We start from the raw sequence: 19073 nt of genomic DNA, 5'->3' as shown, positions 1-19073 counted from the left end.
CTTATTCAGCCCAAAGCCAGTGCATTTCTGAGAGATATGGGCCTTTCATCACAATCTGCAAGGGGGGGATCATTTTACGTTATGTCACTGGTCACCCCTTTTGTTAATTTTTGTTCTTTCTGACAGGCTCCCATTCAATCAATCAATCAGGATTTATAAATAGTGGGTTATCACCCGAGAGGGTATCCAGGCGCTTACAGGTCCCAGAGGCTTATTCGAACAGCCAGGTCTTGAGGGTCATATGGAATTCCGGAAGTGAGGTGATGAGCCCAGGTGGTTTGGGAGGTGTTTCAGATCTTTGCTGTGATGTGAGAGAAGGAGCATCCTCCAATTCTACTTCAGTAGATGTGGGGAGTATGGGCAAGTGAAAGGGAGGCAGAGCATAGTATTCCCGACGGTCGATGGAAGTTCTGGCAGTGGTTGATGTAGGCGGGTCCTTGGTTTTGTAGAGCCTTGTGTGCGTGGGTCAGCAGCTTGAATTGGCATCTCCTCTGTATGGGGAGCCAGTGGAGTTGCCTGAGGTGGGGTGTGATGTGGGTTCATCGTGGAAGGCCAAGGATGAGTCTGGCTGCGGCATTGAACATTAATTTATGCGGATGCCATTTGCTACCTCGTTCTCGTCTTGGCTTCCGCGCAGGTTGACATGTGTGAAGTCAGCAGTGTCTCCCGAAGGAGCCCCGAGATGGCGTTTAACAAGGAAAGCAGGTCACCGCAGGAGATGCAGCGAGGCGCGTCCCCAGCCCGGAGCTGTGCCGGAGAAGGAGTCTGCTCCTCCAGAATGAACTGTCCAAAACCATTACTTACCTGCCGTCGAATTTCTGTGAAATCATTTCTTTCCTCGACCCCTGCGGGGCAGTGGCTTGGCTGAGATGAAACAGGCAGCTTCCGCTGGGAACGCCGCAGGGATATCCATCTTCAGTTTAGATGGAGTAGAAAGAGGCCAGGCTGACTGCCTCCACACAGTGCACCGTGGGAGGCGCCAATTAAATACAGAACACACGTTCCCCAACTGGAGCTAATAAGACTATAAAATGCTACCAAGGGGGCTGAAAAATCATAACAATGGATAAGGCTATTGGCGGAGTGCTTTGTGAGGCCTCAAAACCCACGAGGATTTTTACAGTCTTAATTAAATATGATTTTAGACACTGTTCTCTGCAGAATCGCCAATTCTTAAGACTCGAACATGTTTTCAACCCACACGCTCCCTTAGTCACTCATTGTTATTACTCATACATAGCTGTTTACTGCTTTAGCAAGACATGCCCTTCCATGTTCAAGTTGTACCCATGTTGCTATGTTATGTTAATTTAATTTATAACGCGCACGAATCACCCTGGAAGGGGTATCGTGGTGCAGCTTAGAACATAAACAGGTAGGCCAGACTCTCAGGTCTCAAACAGCTCAGTCCTGATTTCGAAATGATAATGTAAATGGATGACAGACAATGGCACTTGAATTATGTGATTCTGTGGCCTCAGCATTTATTACAAAATTATTGCTTTTCTGCATTTGCCAGATAATTATTCATCTGCTACATAATTAGCAGATTTTATTTAAAAACATCTTTCTAGCTCAAGCAGCTCAAAAGTTGGGGAAAAGGCAGTGACACCTATTACTGTACAGTGGAAGACCCTTTGCAATGCATGACTGTTCATCGTTCAGTTGCTTTTTGCTGTATTTGGGTGGTAAACTGGTACTAATGATGTAAACCCTTTGACAGTGTAAAAATGACGAAATAATGAAGATATACCATCACAAAATATGCCGGACTGTGTCTTTCTTCGCTTAACTCAGTCAACCATGCCACATAATTTGGCCTTCCAATGATACATAATTCCAATAATAAAACGAATAATAATTGTGGTAACAAATATACAATACACATTTCCAACTTGCTTCCCTGTGGAAGGTTTGCTCACTTCTAAAGACCAGTCAGATCATTGTATTGGCTGAAACACTGATCTTATCTAGACTGTATTACCACAACTCCATCTAAGCTGGCCTGTAAAAAGCACAAATACAGAAACTACAAAGAATTCAGAAGTGAGATCTTTGATATGATTGCAAATACTTTTAGAGTGAAACAAACTATTTGTAAAGTTGAACACAGATCAGTCAAGCAGAAAGAAAGTTTTAGACTGTCAGAATTTGTTTCCCATGGAGCAGATAAAAACTCTCTGGGCCTTATTTATGAAGGCCTGCGTCACATTTACACAGCTGTTGCGTCACTTTTAGAGACGCTGCGGCGGCATAAATAAAGCACCATGTTGGGCCATACGATTTACATATTTATGAGTCACTTCGTAAACCCCTGCGCTACATCATACCTGCATTAGGTATAATGTATGCAGGATGGGCGTCCCCCCCCAAGAAAGGGTCGTTCTTCCACTTCTAGGATGCCAATGCGTCAAAACCTTACACCTGCCTCATGGCAGGCGAAAGGGTGACACAGGCCCTTTCACATGGGGCTTGCCCCACGTGAAAGGACACATTGCTGGAGTTGACTCTGTTTCAGACACTTCCCACCGATGCACCACTTTTGCGCCAACAGATACGTCAGTAATACTGACATATCTGTCATTCCTTGCGACATGATGCGCCATACTATAAATATGACGTATCCATCATGTCGCAATGAGAGTGCACTGAGAAGTGTTCCAAAGCTGCTTTGACGCAGCGATGCAACACTATTCATAAAGGAGGCCCTCTGTATGTAGGAGTTGGTTGAGTGACTGCAATGAAAACGTTGAACTTTAAACCGAAAAAAACTTTTTTGAATTGCTACTATCTTTCACCATGTATGGTGACTCTTCTCAAACCTTCACAAACACATACATGCCCCCTAGAAGCACTGTTCAAAGTTTTAAGCAGATTATTAGAAAAGCTACAGTGGAGCTCAAAAATGTGTTTTTCGTTAAGATCCCATAGTAAATTTGGAGGTCTGCTGCACTGCCACACGGAATTATACCAAACTTTGCATGAAGAAAGAACTTTTTACAACGGAACACCTTTGCTTAGATTTGTGTCATCTGTTTAAAAAGTTCTGAGAAAGTGAAATTGAAAAGATCCAAAATATATGTATTTGCGTGAGGACCGTTTGGTGAATCGGTTCACAAACCGAAACTCAAATGGAAATCTGAAGCTGAATCAGAGACCATTTTTGTCCATTAGATACACGCAGGTTCACTCAAAACTCATCATCCTCCTCAGGCTACAAGTTGTCAGCTGAGCAGGGCTCCCAAAAATGATTCAGCGCAGCGGCGGCTCCTCCATGGGGGCGTGGGGGCGTCGCCCTCTGCTTTTTCACACTGCGAGAAGCAGAAACATAAAATGGTAAAACTACCATTTTATATTCCTGCTTTTCGCACTGTGAGAAAGCAGAAGTGCCTGGTTGGGGGTGGGCGGGTGGCCGGTCCTGCTTGAGGGTGGGGCTTGCACATTGTTCTGGGCCCTGACTGTTTGGTCGGCCCCAGGGCCGACTACACCAGTCATGCGCAATGTGCCCTCTCCCTTTTTCTTTATGTAGGCTGCATGCAGCCTATATAGAGAAAATGGCCTCCTGACCCTACAGGCACCCGCTTGGCGGCGTCCGCACCAATCACAACACTGCCATTGCAGCGTTGTGATTGGCTTAGGGGAGTGGAGGGAGGCTGCCTAACTAACACGCAGACCCGGCCAGGAGCAGCAGGATCTGAGGCTTCGGTGCGTGACCCGGGGGAAGGTACGTTTTTATTTTATTTTAATTACATTCCGGTCCTGCTACCCCCGCGAACCCGCACGACTCACTCGGCCGCACCCCCGCCAGCCGCGACTGGGTTCAGGCCAGCTCAAACTCTCAGGGAGCGGGGGATAATAACTCATTTATTAGCTTGGCCCGAAAGCTGAGGCGCAAATCTATGTGACAAGAGTCTCACAGCCTAGTCTCCTTAGCCAGAGCTCTTTCCATGACCCAAGGTATGGTAATAGTATGTTTGCAGCACCGCTTCACCCACTCACCTGCCACAGTCCAGTCTGCGGCTCTAGGCAGGTCTCACTCACTGCTTGTGCAGGAGGAGGGTCAAAGCTGCTGACAGCATCAGCAGATTGGCTACTGTCATCTTGGTCTCGCATGTCAGCAGGGACCTTCAGCCTCCAGATGACTTCTGGAAGTCGCAAGCTTGTTGGTGAAATCAGGAGGCCAGGAGAGCGGTCGGCTGCCTTGGTCCTCCCCTACCTGGCAAAAACTTGAGAAAAAAAGGGTCAAAATTTCTTAAAAGCAAAAAAGGTAGGAAAGTTTATATTGTGATAGCCTTGTTAGTGGCACGATCCCTGATTCTGCATATTTGGAGGACTTCCGAGTACCCACTGACGCACAATGGTAAAATAAAACGACAAACGCAAGGAAATTCGAAGAAGCTTATGCAAAGAGGTTTGGGGCAGCTAGAAGGTTTGTGTGGGTTTGGATATATTTGGAGGGAGTAGATAGTGACCCAATGTAATTTACAGTGATTAGATGTTATTGTCCTTGAATCCTCGAACAATATCGTTTGTTTTTTTCTTTTTTGTCAGAATATGCTTTCTTAAAGCTATTTTCAGCTCTTTGAACTTTATTACGTCTAATAGAGAATCGGCAATATTATAGCAAAGTCATAATAGAATTTTTAATTTTAAGGATACATTTTTTTATTGTTAATTAATTTCTATGACGTAACGAATTTTTCTATGTTTGCTGTTAAATTAAAAAAAAAAAAAAGAGAGAGAGAAGAGGGTCCTGCAGCAATTTCCCACACTTTGTGGCAAGTGAAAATCGCTCTAAAAGGCCTTACTCCCTCCTACAGAAAAGGGTAGAAAATACATCAAAGAAGCTTGAATTCTCATTTCCACTGCTTTGTGGCTACTGGAAATATGGTTAACTTCAAGAACTGGGTCCCTGTTTCATTGACTATGCAAGAGGAGCGCACTTGAAATACAGGTTGAAACGTAGGAACTTCCATCAAACAGGGAGAAATATCTTGAAAGTGGTCTCTTTATCTCTCTGGGATATCCAAGTGCTAAAAGGGGTATTGTAGCCTTCCATAGACATGAATGTTTATGAGGAAATATACTGCCCTTGAGTGTGATTGCAACGGTCTTAAGAAACAGCATATTCACTGACCTCAATGGTCATGTCACCAATCATAGAACAATTAAAATTGCCCAAAACATCCCTGAATTCAGAAACAATTTCTAATTCACATCAGTTTGTTCACAGTAGAAATGTGGCTTTCTTTTCACAGCCTATCACCGGAAATGGTGGAGTATGGTAAAGGCTGTGCTCTGCACATCCAGGTACCAGGGGAACTGGGCACAGCTCAAGACAGAAGGCTTTTGCATTAAAGAGTTCTATACTAAGAAGAAGCCCTTCCTTGTGTAGATCTGAGAAAATAAAAAAAAACAGAGGTACCTCAGCTACTCGGTTTGTGAACAGGTCTTGAACCACAGTCTGAATATGAGAATCTGAGCATTGGCAGACAGTCTGGTTGACACATAGGAGCTAATCATTTCAGGTTTGGCAAACATTTTGTGGCTCATAAACTAAAAACCGACTGTGAAAATAATTAATTATAAGATGTCACATCACAACATCAGGGAAAAGTAGTGGCTAGCCCAAAGAGATGGAGTGTGCCCTATTGCCACAAAGAAGCTGCTACATTTGGCCATATGGTGTTAGGTTCACAATCCATTGCAGCACTGTGGGCAGCCACAAAATATCCATATTTTGATTGCTTGTATCTTTGGCCCCATCGACAATTCTGTACACAACTTTTCAAACACGAAATATGTCCATCTATCTCTTATCTTTGAGCGGTCGATGCAGACATTATAAGGCTGTCTGCACCCTTTGCTTGCTACATTTTCTTTTGAAATTCCCAAATGGAATTTACAAAAAGTGACTATGTAAAAACTGCTATCCAAGTTCACAGAGCATGGCGTGGCCACAATGAGGCTGACAGCCTGGTAGTAGAAGCAGTCTGCTACAGTTGTGCAAAATCTGTCTTGACTGACCTACACTGACTCACTTAACCGATAACACGTTGCTTTCAAGCTGCTCTATACTGGTAAGACATCCCATTTATTTTCCAAAGACTCATGAAATACACCCATGCAAGCAAGCTGTGACCTTTTTTACAAATGGCTCACCACTTCTTCGGAAGTGCTTGTTTTGTTTCAGCCTCAACGCTTTGAATAACATCAAACACACAATAGGTGATGGGAGGATGCATGTGATAAGTCAAACCACTGACAATTGCTTGGATAATTACCCGAGGTAGCTTTGTGGGCAAAAGAAAGATGGGTTGGGATGCTACCCCGAGCGATTGCCAGTGGCGAGACTTATTGCGAGTGTCCTCCTATCACCTTTTGCGTGTTTGATGTAGTGCCCTAAGTGGCCAAGGGTGTGTACAGACGTGGGATCATTACTCAGTGTGCCACTGGATCCAAGCTACACCTGACCGAAAAGCCCCATTCAGGGCACAACTGGCCTTGATTTGCTTGTATTCCGCTTGAGGGAGGACCTTGCCTGGCAGTTCAAGCAGAACTGCTGGAGCAGGATCAAGGCTAAATTACATATGGCTGGGTGTAATCTGAGGTGGCATGGTGGACAAAATAATGATGTATTGGAATACTGTCCTGAGCGATTGCCAGTGGTTAAACTTATTGCAAGAATTCCTTCTATCACCTTTTGTGTGTTTGACACTCTGAAAAACAACCTTCAGGTGATGCCCAGTCATCTCTCCAGAAAACCTCATAAAAGTTGGCTGTTTTCTTTTTTTTTACTTCAGCTTGTGACATATCCTGCAATAGCAACAAGAAGACAGGGTGATAGTGTGTTTATCAAACACAAATGGCCATGTCTAGTAAACATTGGTGTCGTTGCATGTGGGCACCTGGCATGGACACTTGACACTGAAGGCCAGGCTACTGAGAAATGGGCACGGGTGATGGTCAGTGAGCTAGGGGTACCGTTAGCTTCTGCCGGAGGTGAAAGTTTAGAATTATAAAACTCCATCCACAATTTCAATAGATCTTTTGTTATTAAGAGTTATTTGTATGCTAAAACAGATTTTAATACATGTAACGAGATGTTTTAGCTGAATGTACATTATATTCACAACTGAAAACCTAAAAGTCCCCAAAATTCCCCAGTTATGAATAGCTGTCAAACCATTAATACTCCCCAAATGCATTACTCATGACCTCAAGACTTCACATGTGATAGTGCAAATGTTTCATCTGGGACGCTCCATATTTGTCTACTGGCATGTGGTAGAGAGTGCCTGCACTCTAATACGGTTCCAAAGATTCCAATGAAAGCCCTTCAGTCTATTAACCTCTTCAGTGCCCATGACGAGATAGTCTCGTCATGGAGCACGGTTGCGCTGTGCCCATGACGAGACTATCTCGTCATGAACCCCACCCACTAGTGCAACGCCCGGCACAGGAGGGGGAAAGGGCGTGGCACTGAAGGGGTTAATTAGAATTTCCTAGTTGACAATTGTATGTGCTGACAGGTACTCAGGGCAAGCCTGCTCTGTATGGCTGTTATCATGAAGCATAACCATGACAACCTCTCTAGTACTGGCTGGTGCGCCTCCTGCTTCCCCTGGTAGCAGAGGCTTAGCTACCATTGGTGCAGCAGGTGCAGTAGCACCAGGGCCCAGAGCCCTGAGGTTTCATTCATATTTATACAAAAAACAAGAGCAGCCCTTATGTCCATGCGAACAGGGGTATCAAGCGAGGTTTAATTCAACCCAGATAATTGCTACATGTATTACCCCAACAGCAGCCAAAGCAGTCATTGTCCTTCTTTGCGCCACGGCTCATAGCATCCAAGCTACGCTACTGTCTAGGAACTGGAATCTTGAGGAGTGATTGTGGAAGAAGCTGTATTTTTCTCTGATCGCAGGTAGTTGCAGAAATCCATTTTATTTTGCAAGATTCTGTAGGTAATCAAGTGGGCTTCAGGCTTAATTCTGATTTATATTTGTTCCAATATGTTTTGCCTGTAATTTTTTTATCTCAGAATTTGAGACATTTCTTTTCACTCCCCTTCTCAATTTTAGCCGAAGCCTGCTGTCACTGATTACCTGACTGGGGTTCACTGCTCTCAAGGGGTGAGTGTTGTATCAGGAATAACAATTATTATCATAGCAAGAAGGTTGTTAGGTACCTTGAAGGTGAAGTCAAACAAAACTCTGCCCTACTGCCTTAAATATTAAACTGCCATTGCTCTGCTTAAATAGGAACAGTACATAATAAGCGTGTTCTGGTACAAATTGGAGAAATCAGTTTTTAGCCTGCAATTCAAAGGTGGAATCCTGGCAGGGATGACTCAGTCCTTTGTCCTTCTGAGTCGAGATTTCTGAAAGCACATTATAGTCAAGGTAAGTATTTTGTTAATGGACTGCCTGGCACTTTGATGTGGTGATATTTTTAATGCAATATCTCTCTGGAAAGGCCCGTGAGACATTTGTTCAAAGCCTAATTATTTAACCTGTGAGCACAGAGATCCATTCGTAACTCATCAGTAAAATGAAAACACTTTAGGCTGCAAGAAAGGGATGCTTAACAAATGTAGGGCACTTTTTCAAATGATATTTACTGCTATTAGCCTGTTAATGATAGGAAAGCAGATACCTCGAGTTTAACTTGAGAAAGCACAGTCTAATGGCCAAACTTTTTTATCTTACACTCTGAATATGTTTGCACATAGTGCAGCAACCTCTCTTATACTATGTGTATCAATATTTTAAAACATTGACTTTATAGTGCTTTTTTTAGGTTTCGCCTGCACAACTCTTGGGCTATGAATGTGTAATCTCTTGTATTTAATATATCTTAAAAGGTGGCTCTCATCAGTTCCCCCACCCAAATTACTGTGTTCATTCGCTTTTGTGTGGAACAATTTTTTTGTTAACTTCCCCTGGCTGCAGGCATTTAAGATACTTCCACTAAAGCTGTTCGCACTGTTCAAGCCCCATTCACTGTCAAGATAAGTTCTCTTCACATGGAAAAGGCAGACAGCTTCTAACTGTATGCTTGAATGCTCGCTTTTTATTACTTAGTTGTGTAAAGCAGATGCTGTAGCCTTAGAACATTTGTGGCATTCCCTATTCGTGCCTCAGTACCTTTCTTTGCACTTTGTAGGTATTATCATATTGATTTTTTCAACTAATCAATTTGGTCATTATGATCACATTCTAAATGTTGTACTATAAATGGTGTTACAAATAAAGTTAATATACAAGTGCTATGTTATATTTTACTACTAAACAGGCAACCACAAGCACAGTTACCTTGCCGACAACAGGGTCATGATTCGAATGGTGCAGCAGTTGCAGAAGCACGGGGCCCAAAAGTTTTCAGAACTCCTCTAAACACATAATATTGCTATATTTGAGTACTAAACGGCAGACACAATTGCACTTCCCTTGCAGTTAAAAAAGGACTGGATTTTGAATGGTGCAGCAGGTGCAATGGCACCGGGGCCAAAAGCTCTAGGGACCCCACTAAACCCATCTTGTTGCTAATATTTAAAAGTAAACAGGCAGTCACAAGTACAGCTACCTTGCAGGCACTAGAGACATGAGTTCAATGGAGTGGCACCGAGGCCCAAAAGTTGCCAGAACTCCTCTAAACATCAAATATTGCTATATTTAACTACTAAATAAGCAGTCACAAGAGTAGTTACCTTGCATGGACTAGGGTCATGATTTCAATGGTGTAGCGGGTGCAGCCACACCGGGGTCAAACGCACTAGGAATTCCTCTAAACACCAACTATTGCTATATTTTACTACTAAACAGGCACTAACAAATGCAGTTATCTTGCGGGCACTCGGGGCATGATTCGAATGGTGCAGCAGGTGCAGTGACAACGGTCCCAAAAGTTGTAAGATGTCTGCTAAGCAACTAATATTGCTATTACATCTATTAATACTATTATGATCCTCTTTCATTTCATTTTTAAAAATGTTGCTATTACTTACCCTCATTTTTCCATTAGTAACAGCACAAAATATTGCCTATTTGTACTTAAACAAGTCATTGCATTCTTTCTGTAACTTAGATTTTACAACTACTCAGCAAGTTACACCTTACAACCAAAAACAGCTTATTATTAATCGCATAAGCGAAACCTAATGCATTTACTAATGCTTGTGTAGCAGGCTGTGCAGCACTTGACCAGTGTGCCAAGTATAATTCAATTCTTTGCCCCTTCAGTTACACATACAGACATCTGCAGCTTTTGTCTTAACCAATGTAGCTTTCATTAGATATACAAGTGCCATTTTTTACTGTTCAGATTAACTTGCATTTATTTTTCATTTCAAGTGCATATTTTATATTCACAAAATATCAACAAAACAATATAATTACAGAATCTTTAGTTCTAATTATCCATGTCTCTGATTCCCGTCCTCCACTCACTGACCCAGAGCCATTACATTCAGATCATAGTTGCCATATTTTTTTTAAACCACTTCAACTCTGGAAGCAAGAAAAACAGACCTCTTATGGGTGATGGCACGGCCACGCCTGATGAACTGATAACCATTGCTGCTGAGGAGGTTGGCAGGGAAATTACAGACAAAAGCCATCCATTATAAAAATGTTTATGGAGAGTGGACATTTGCCTCAATTGACAAGCAGTCCCTGCAAATAACCCCATTTAAATGGGCGTCCTCGGGTAGCACATTGACTGTGTGCCACCTCTGTCAATGCACCCTCTAACAGCTCCATTGCCTGCTGCATCTGTAATATAGCACGGGCACAGAGGCAAAGTGTTTCCTTAGAAGAGACACCCCCTTGTCATAAATACGTGATCTGCATTAGAAAAGGCAGCGCAAGCAGTTGCAGTCACTTCTATAATACCAAAGGGCCCCCGGGGCGTAGAAAGCAGACCCACACACCTGAAACACCTTCAAGCAGGGCACAAGTCCTAAAAAAAGAAGTGGGGGGGGGACTAACCACGTCAGACAGTATACAACTGAAATCATGACACATGCCATCACAGCGCATGATGTCACGGCGCATGACATTGCACGTGACATAACAGGAAGTGAGCTCACTGGATGTGACATCACTAGAAGTGACATCCGACTTTAGGAACTCATACTTGTTAATCAGGTATATCATGAGTACATTTAAGCACATTATAAGAGACAACAAATGAGATTTGGCGTTGGGGTTGTGCCAAAAAAGTGGCGCAATCCTGACGCAAAATCTAGACCTCAAATAATTTACATATTTTTTTTAACCCTGTTACAAAGAAATTGGCAACAAGGAAAAGCATTGCAGTAGATCTGTTCTGCTTAATTGGTTGCGAAGTCTGCATTTTAAAATATTTTATGGGTTAAGGCATCTGCTGTAAAAGGCGCCCAGTAAATCTTAGGAAATAATAATAATGGTGAGATAACTCTGGAGGTGAATGCGTTTGTTGGAGAGATCTGTGTTTTGTGAAGTCCCAGATTTGAATCAAAGTAGCATAGTAGGTTAATGTGCCTCCTGCAAAGCGCATTAGGTAACATGCAGATGACAGATTTGTATTTTATGTAGATGGTAAAGTGGGTTATTGCTTTTAACAGAGATTCTTTTGTTACCTACAGCTCCTAAATTGTAATCTGTGTTAAATAGCTATGAAGGACATGCGACTCCTACACCTTGTCTCATGTTACTCATCTTGTACATTGATTTACATATGTATATGATTTATTGTCCATGCATGATGTGTATGTTACGTAAAGAACTCTGACACCCTGCATGAAAGATATAAAGTAGGGCTTTTAAAATCGTTGTTCAAATACTGGGACAGACCAACACACCTGACATTCTTACAGTGCCTGCAACTCTTATATTCAAGGACTGAACAAAGGGAAAAGCAGGCCTCTCTTAGTGCCAGTGAAGAGATGTGTGCCTTTGTTTCCCCTCCATGCATTTACATTTAAGTGTGAGGTCCCAGGCTGCCTCCAGTCAGGATATTCAAACAGAAGAAGGCCTGATGGACCCTGAACTTCGGCCTGGCTGGAGGTGACAAAAAGCTCCCTCACTGCCTGCACGATGCTGGGAATGGAAATCAGACAACGTACAGGCCCTGCTGAAGGTGTCTATATATCACACCGGGACAACTTCAGCATATTTCGGTGGGGCCCAAGTTCTTGGCAGGGGGGACGGCGTCCACCCTGTGAAAATAGTGGGTGAACGCCATCTACCACGTGTAATCCCAACTTGTGCCCTGCCTTCAAGGTACTTACTGTAATACGGACCCAGGTTTGAGGGCATTTGTCATTCAAATAAGAGCTCCATTACTTGTAAAGTAGCCTTTAAAATAGACGGAGAGCTACAAAACGAGACACAAATCAGGCAAGAAATCATATTATTAGGCTGCCAGTCACAGCTCGTGCTTGCAGTCACAGAACCAACAGATGTTACCCTTATCAGAGCAAAGAACCAATCACCATCGACTCACCTGCTCATCCCTCACTCAGCAAGGGACGTGGAAACAAAGAAACTCACGCCCCAGGGATGGCAGAATAGGCATTCGAGAATGAGTCGCACTTTACTGCGTCACCAAAGAGCGAGGCCCCCTCAGAAGCGGCCGCCATGCACATGAAAGCCTCTCAAGAGAACAAAAAGACTCGCATGCTAATGGCGGCCGAAGGCCACGGGTCTATAAAAGTAGGCGCCGCTGGCAGACAATGGCGCGGCTCCGCCGATGGAATGTTCCAGCACTTTCCGATTGAAAAGCAATTCAACTACACAGGAGGCAAGGACGAGGAGGAAAAAGAAAGGGACTATAGGAGGCAGACAATTGCAGCATCCTATAGAACAGGAGGCATGACATGTGTGGGCTCCTCTCGTAACACTCGACCCACCCGAACCCAGGAAAATGGTTCTAATGAACCCAAGGCTTTCATGGCCTACATTTATTAGGCACAAAATGATTACACAAAAATTCCTAGCCTTTTTCCGATCCGTATTTCTGCTGATACTTTCCTTAGGTAGATTAACCAGCACTTCCTAAGCGACCGATACACTAGCCCACCTGCTCACCAGGACCAGTATAAGGGATTTATTTTAGCTGAAGGTTTTTGGCAAAGTTACAGCTGTCACTTGGGATGGGAGGGCAGAAGGGAACGTACTGTTTGTGAGTGAAATTCTGCATGCATCTGCCTGTGGTACGTCAGGCGGCTGCGTATATTTCACTAGAAACTGAACTGTTCGGAATTCCTTCCAAATTCTGTGGTTCCCACTCAGAGGGTAAGTCACTGTCCTATCCCACACCCTCCAGATGTGCCTTAGTCCTGCTTTTCGAAGCGCTCCAGGGATGCAATGTGCCCAAATCTACACTTCTATATAAAGTCACTGATCTACCCCCTAGACCTTCAGACGAGCTTTACGCATGATCTCCAAAGATCTCAGAGATGCCGTCTTCCAACATTCCCATCCTTTTGGCATCCTTTCCGCACCCACCTACTGTTGCCTCTGCATCAGGTTTTGAAGATCGATTTGCAGATTCTCTGGTCGTACCACCCCACAGGTCTAGAACACCCTTAAGGGTGTGCATGGCACGTCTTGCACACCCTGTGACACGCAACGTTTGTCACCCTACTGTGCCATGCCTCATGTCTCCAAACACACGAGACCACCATTCCAAGAGCTTCATGAAAAGATGGTCCAACGATTTCATTAATTGGGTTGTAAATGCCAGGAGTTGCAGCACTGCAGGAAACTCTCCAAATCTACTCATTAATTAAAATATTTCACAGCAATTTCCATATCCCAACTCCCAGAGCTGTCAAGCCTCTGCAGTGCCGGTTCCCCACGGGCCCATGCTCTTTAGCACTGTTTAAAGAAATCGTTATCCTTATTGGATGATCTATTGAGCATCCATCTTAATGTGCCAAAGAAAGCAGTACCGAGCAACCCTTTACTCGAAAACGAATGCGAGGCAGGGAAAATCCAGTAGTAACCTTCTTTTCTTCTCTAAATTAATTAAAGTAACAGGCAAATTCCAGCTTCAAGCAATTGCTAAGGTTACAGGCATATTGGAAAAGTGACCAGGCCAGCTTTTGATGAAATTGACGTAGTGGGTTAGATTTGACTCTATGATGGACGACAACGCGAAAGATGCCCACAAATAATGGTCTTGGTGCTTCAGTACTATTACCTATGCTGGCTGAGTTAGACGCGGTAGATCATAAAGAATCCCACATTCATGGTCAATGATTTACTCTACTCGATCACACTCAATGCTCTTCACATCAAGAGCTCATATCACATGACCCACTCTGTTCAGTCAGTGCATCGTCAGCCCACCCTTTCAGTCTGTCCTGCTGATATTTATTTTCTGTCCATGCCATCAGATCTGTATTATAAGGTCATTCGTGCTCACGATTTCTTCTTTAGCTGACAACACATAGCTATTGATAGGGATAGACAAAGGCAGCCAGAAGAGGGAGACCTATTTCTATAAGGACAGGCATTTGCAAGGGTGGGTTTACGGACATGCTGAAGGTAAACACAGATACAAATTGAAGTATGGCTGTATCTAATGGAGCAGAGACAAATCTTTGATCTGGCTTCACTGGTCACCTGTACTGAAGCAAACTATAAAACCAAAATGCACTACAAGGAACGTGGTGACACCTAGACACCGGCTTCCTCCTAGCATTGCCGATGAATCTAATGGTTGATACATGTTTTCACCAACGTCATGTCCTGTAGAACCTCCCTGGCTTTCCTTTCCACATGACTTATTGTGGTGAATGCATTCATCTTTTTAGGATGAGACTACACCAATAGTCTAAGCCAGGTACTCCACCAGGGCCTGCAGGGGAGATAGCAACGAGTACAAAATCCATCTCAGGTAAAAAGATGCGTAGACTCGGTTGCATTATCCCAGGTTCTCTGTTTGCCTGTCAATGCGGGGATGTGTTTCATGGTTTTTTGTATGACACATCATACCAATAAAATTTAGGAGATTCATATTCTCCTGTCCACAAATATAGAAATCCACTTGGCCACCAATAGACTCTATTTGTCATGTTTGTGAGAGGGCAGCCCCACTACCCCCTTCTATCATGTGTTTTCCTCTTGTCTGCTTTCTTTCTATGCTCTGAACTTAGAATTGCTTGTCTAAGCTCATAAATGATAATCTAGTAACAACCTAGCCGGCCAATGCTTTGTTGTATCTTCTTTCCATGCTCTAGCAGGATTATCCCTTTATTCCTCAGCTATGGTGTTTTTTAATCCTTTTTTATATTCCTGCTGATGCTCTAGTACTGGTAATCCTATCTACACCCTAATGGCTCTACTGCTGCAGATACACTAGAATCTATACCCCACCTATTCTGACATTTTAGTACTGCTTCCTGTGCTATTGTATTTATTCTCATGCCTGAACCTAAGTATTATTTGCTCACCTGTACCCAAGAACCTCTAGCTCTTCCAATATCCTAGTAAGACTCTTTAGACGATGCTTAACCAAGTACCATTACACATACCTCTATATCTCTCTATACACTGGAACCTCTCCGCATTGACCCAATACCTATTATCTAGTACCTCTTATTCTCCCACCTCTCAATTTTACCTTGTCCTTATTCTCTTTGCTCAGTTTCTTATGTCTATATTTTGTTCCCCATGTACCCAACTCTTGGTGTTTTTAAAGATGCAATGTCCTCAGGTTGTTTGAAGAAAGGGGTTTCCACATTTTGGAAATCCACTAACATACAGGCCTACTAACCTGTTCTCCTAAGCTTGAAGATCAGACACTCACTGCCTAACAGTACACATGTCTGTGTAGTAGTGCACAGGCTTATGTAATGTAATGCTTGAAAATTGCCTGCAACTACCCCAGCCCTACCAGCCTTTGAGTGGGAAGGCCCCCACAGAAGTCTGCAAATTACATGTTATGCAAATCAGCCAGTTCTTCCTTCTGAAAAGTGCACGTGCTAACCCAGGACAGCTCATCTGATCTCTCCTTGAAATAAAAGAAGGACTGACAGTGGTTAGGAGTTGTCGTGCAGGATCAACTCAGGCCAAGACAGTTGTATAAATAACATGAAAATACTCACTGAGAAATCTGCATCTTCGGCTCTCAAGTGGTCAGCGATGTAGTGGACGCCCTCCACCGCCAGCTTCAATGATGGGGACATCAGCAGCAGGTGCTGCTCTTTGGTGCTCACAGTTTTAGTTGCATGGGACGTGCTTGCAGCAATCGTCTTCTTGCACTTGCACTTGCACAACGATGTTTGGCGTTCCAGCTGGTCCTCATTTACGCGGCACAGCTGGGATGCCGGTGAGTCGCTGGACTGGTCGATGGTTTGGGAGGAATCTCCCTGCAGGTAGCAGTACTGAATGCTCCTTGAGCGGCAGCGGATGCTCCCTTCTACCGCCTCCCCTGGGCTGTACATTTGTTGGACACTCACAGAACGACCCTTTGAGATGGGGGAGGACTGCTCGTCACTCAGCGGGTGTGACTGCGTCTGAGGCGAGGATCCATTGGCCTGAACTAGCTCCTCGCGCAGTACACTATACTGACCAGAAGGGGACTTGCAGAGAGCCTGAGAATCCACATGCTCCTCCAGCTGATTACAGCACGAGGAGGTGGGCGAGTCATGGCAGCTGGGAGGGCTGTTAGAAGAGGAAGTGGGGAAGTTGGGCTCGTTCTCTGGCTCGGACCAGAGAGGGCCGGCTTTCTTGTGCATTGACTCGATTAGCCTCTTGCAGTTGTCCTTCACGGCAGATGGCCGCTTCATGAAGAGCACCCGGGGGATCACATCGAGGAAGATCCTTCTAACCCAGGCTGGCATGGTGTGGGTGCGCGGGGAGCGGTGGTGGACATTGAGCACGAAAACCGTGATGATAATGGAAAGCGTGACGAAGATCATGGTAAAGAGCAAATATTCGCCAATGAGCGGGATTACCAGCGAGGTGGACGGAATGATCTCCGTGATGAGGAGCAGGAAGACAGTGAGGGACAGCAGTACAGAAATGCAGAGAGTGATCTTCTCGCCGCACTCCGAGGGAAGGTAGAACACGAGCACTGTCAGGCAAGAGATGAGGAGGCACGGGATAATCAGGTTGATGGTGTAGAAGAGTGGGAGTCGCCGGATGATGAAGGAGTAGGTGATGTCAGGGTATATCTCAGTGCAGCACTCATACTTCTTGATATTATAGTTGCCCACAGCATCGATGATGACCCATTCTCCACTCTCCCAGTAATCAAGCTGATCCACATGATTATGCATGCTAATGAGGTCAATCTTAGCCTTGTCGTAGGTCCAGGAGCCAAACTTCATGGTGCAGTTCTGCTGGTCGAAAGGAAAAAAAGTAACGTCGATGCTGCAGGAGCTCTTGTAGATGGCTGGAGGCCTCCATTTGATCTGACCATCGTAGAAGAGGTGGGCTTTGGTCAAGTGGGTAACTGCAAAGTCCCCATCAGCGCTGGGAAAAGAAAATAGACACAATAGGTTTCAATACATAATCAGGTTGGTTGGAAAAGAGATTTAATTTATAAATATGATGCTTTGTAGAGTTGGGAATTCACACAAAATAGTTTGAATCATTTGAATTTGGGATTTCAAACCTAATAATTCCAAATATAAATGTTTCAGATTTTCAATAAGAAACACTGCAAATTCTATCCCACATACCCCAGGGCAGAGTCCCCCCCCCTTATCCTATTCTACATCAGCCTTTGTGTAGGTATTTTTTCACAGTATCCCTTGCATTTCAATATAGTCTTCCATGGCATTAGCTACTGTGCACAAGGTAGCCATACATTCTTCTGTTTGAAAGTCTAGTTGGCTAAGATATTTCATCATGGAAGCCCTGGAGGTGACAATAGTACCCCATATTTCAGCTTTGTATTTTGGCCACAGAAAAAAAAAACATATAATGAAAACTATAATAGATAATGACTGAATTCCTGGGGAACTTCTTTTCTATTGTAATTTAGTTCTAGACAAGTTAGAACACTGAACATGTCCCAGTCTCTCTATAGCATGCACAATTTGCACACCACCATCACTTTAATCTCAAAAGAAATATTTACTTGGCTAACTTACATCACTTCCTGAGTGATAAGCGGTTGTCAAATCAAATTGTCATCTTCATGCTTCAGAAGGCCAATTGCCTTAAGTACATATTTTGCATAGCACACAGCTGACATCCAGTCATCTTGAACCACTTTCCATTAAATGGAGGTTGAAGGGAGTGGAGGCAGCTTCCAACTGCAAAACTAAAGCATAAATGCATTGCCCAACAAACAAGTACCCAGCTGATAATGGAATATATACTGGTGGGAAATTCTGCAGGGCTGAGAATACTTTACTAGACATCACCTTGCAGACTCAGGAAAAGAGACCGAGGCTTAGTAGCAATATCCTTGGCTCACTGTTTGCCGGCCATAGAGAGGGTGAATTTCAAGGCCCTTTGTATGATCTATCATACACACCCAGCAAAAATAGGTGATCAACCAACTTCAGTTTCCAGTCAATTAAAACCTACATATTCACCTCAATCACCCTGCAAACTGCTTCTTAAAACATTGCACCATCAGACAACATGACAGTTGGCAAGCCCAAGCTGTTCTTAGCCTCTCCCCTGTGAGAGAAGCTCTGGTGAGTGACACCTAGTCTAAGTTTGTAAGGGGCAGGACAATCGTTTGCATTCACTGAAAGTTGTCAATGATCTGAACTTTCATCTGAGCAGTATACACTGAATGGCCCAGGTCCAACAGCTACTAACACTATCAGAAGTTTGTAACCTTAATTTAATCCGTGGATGAGATGGCGAAAGAAAAAGAAACCCTGGATGTTTTCCTGGTGGGTATTGAGTAGTCAGTTCAAGCCCCCCTTTTGCCCCCCCCAACACTGAAGTGTCTGGCCATCAGAGAGCACCTGGTCATGGAGCAGTACTGGGCGCAAGCATTGATGACATGAAGTCAGATTTCCATGACACCAAGACAAGCTTGGACAGTTAATTTGCTCCTTCAGAGGCGTGTCTTTAGGGGTGTGAGGTAGCCAATATAAGAGATGAGATGAG

At 43.9% G+C, this 19073-nt stretch overlaps 1 protein-coding gene across 1 annotated transcript in view; it reads right to left on the bottom strand.

The window, feature by feature from the left end:
• CHRNA4 (cholinergic receptor nicotinic alpha 4 subunit) overlaps positions 1–19073 on the bottom strand; it is a 254927-nt gene that overhangs the window by 35766 nt on the left and 200088 nt on the right. Inside the window, exon 5 of the mRNA XM_085619697.1 lies at positions 16100–17471. Within this exon, the coding sequence (XP_085475823.1) occupies positions 16100–17471 (1372 nt within the window). The remainder of the gene's footprint in view (positions 1–16099; positions 17472–19073) is intronic.

The sequence above is a fragment of the Triturus cristatus genome, chromosome 7 (genome assembly GCF_964204655.1).
Source record: "Triturus cristatus chromosome 7, aTriCri1.1, whole genome shotgun sequence".
NCBI classification, from domain to species: domain Eukaryota; kingdom Metazoa; phylum Chordata; class Amphibia; order Caudata; family Salamandridae; genus Triturus; species Triturus cristatus.
Note: the sequence above shows the minus strand (reverse complement) of the source record. Positions and strands in the feature narration are given on the sequence as shown.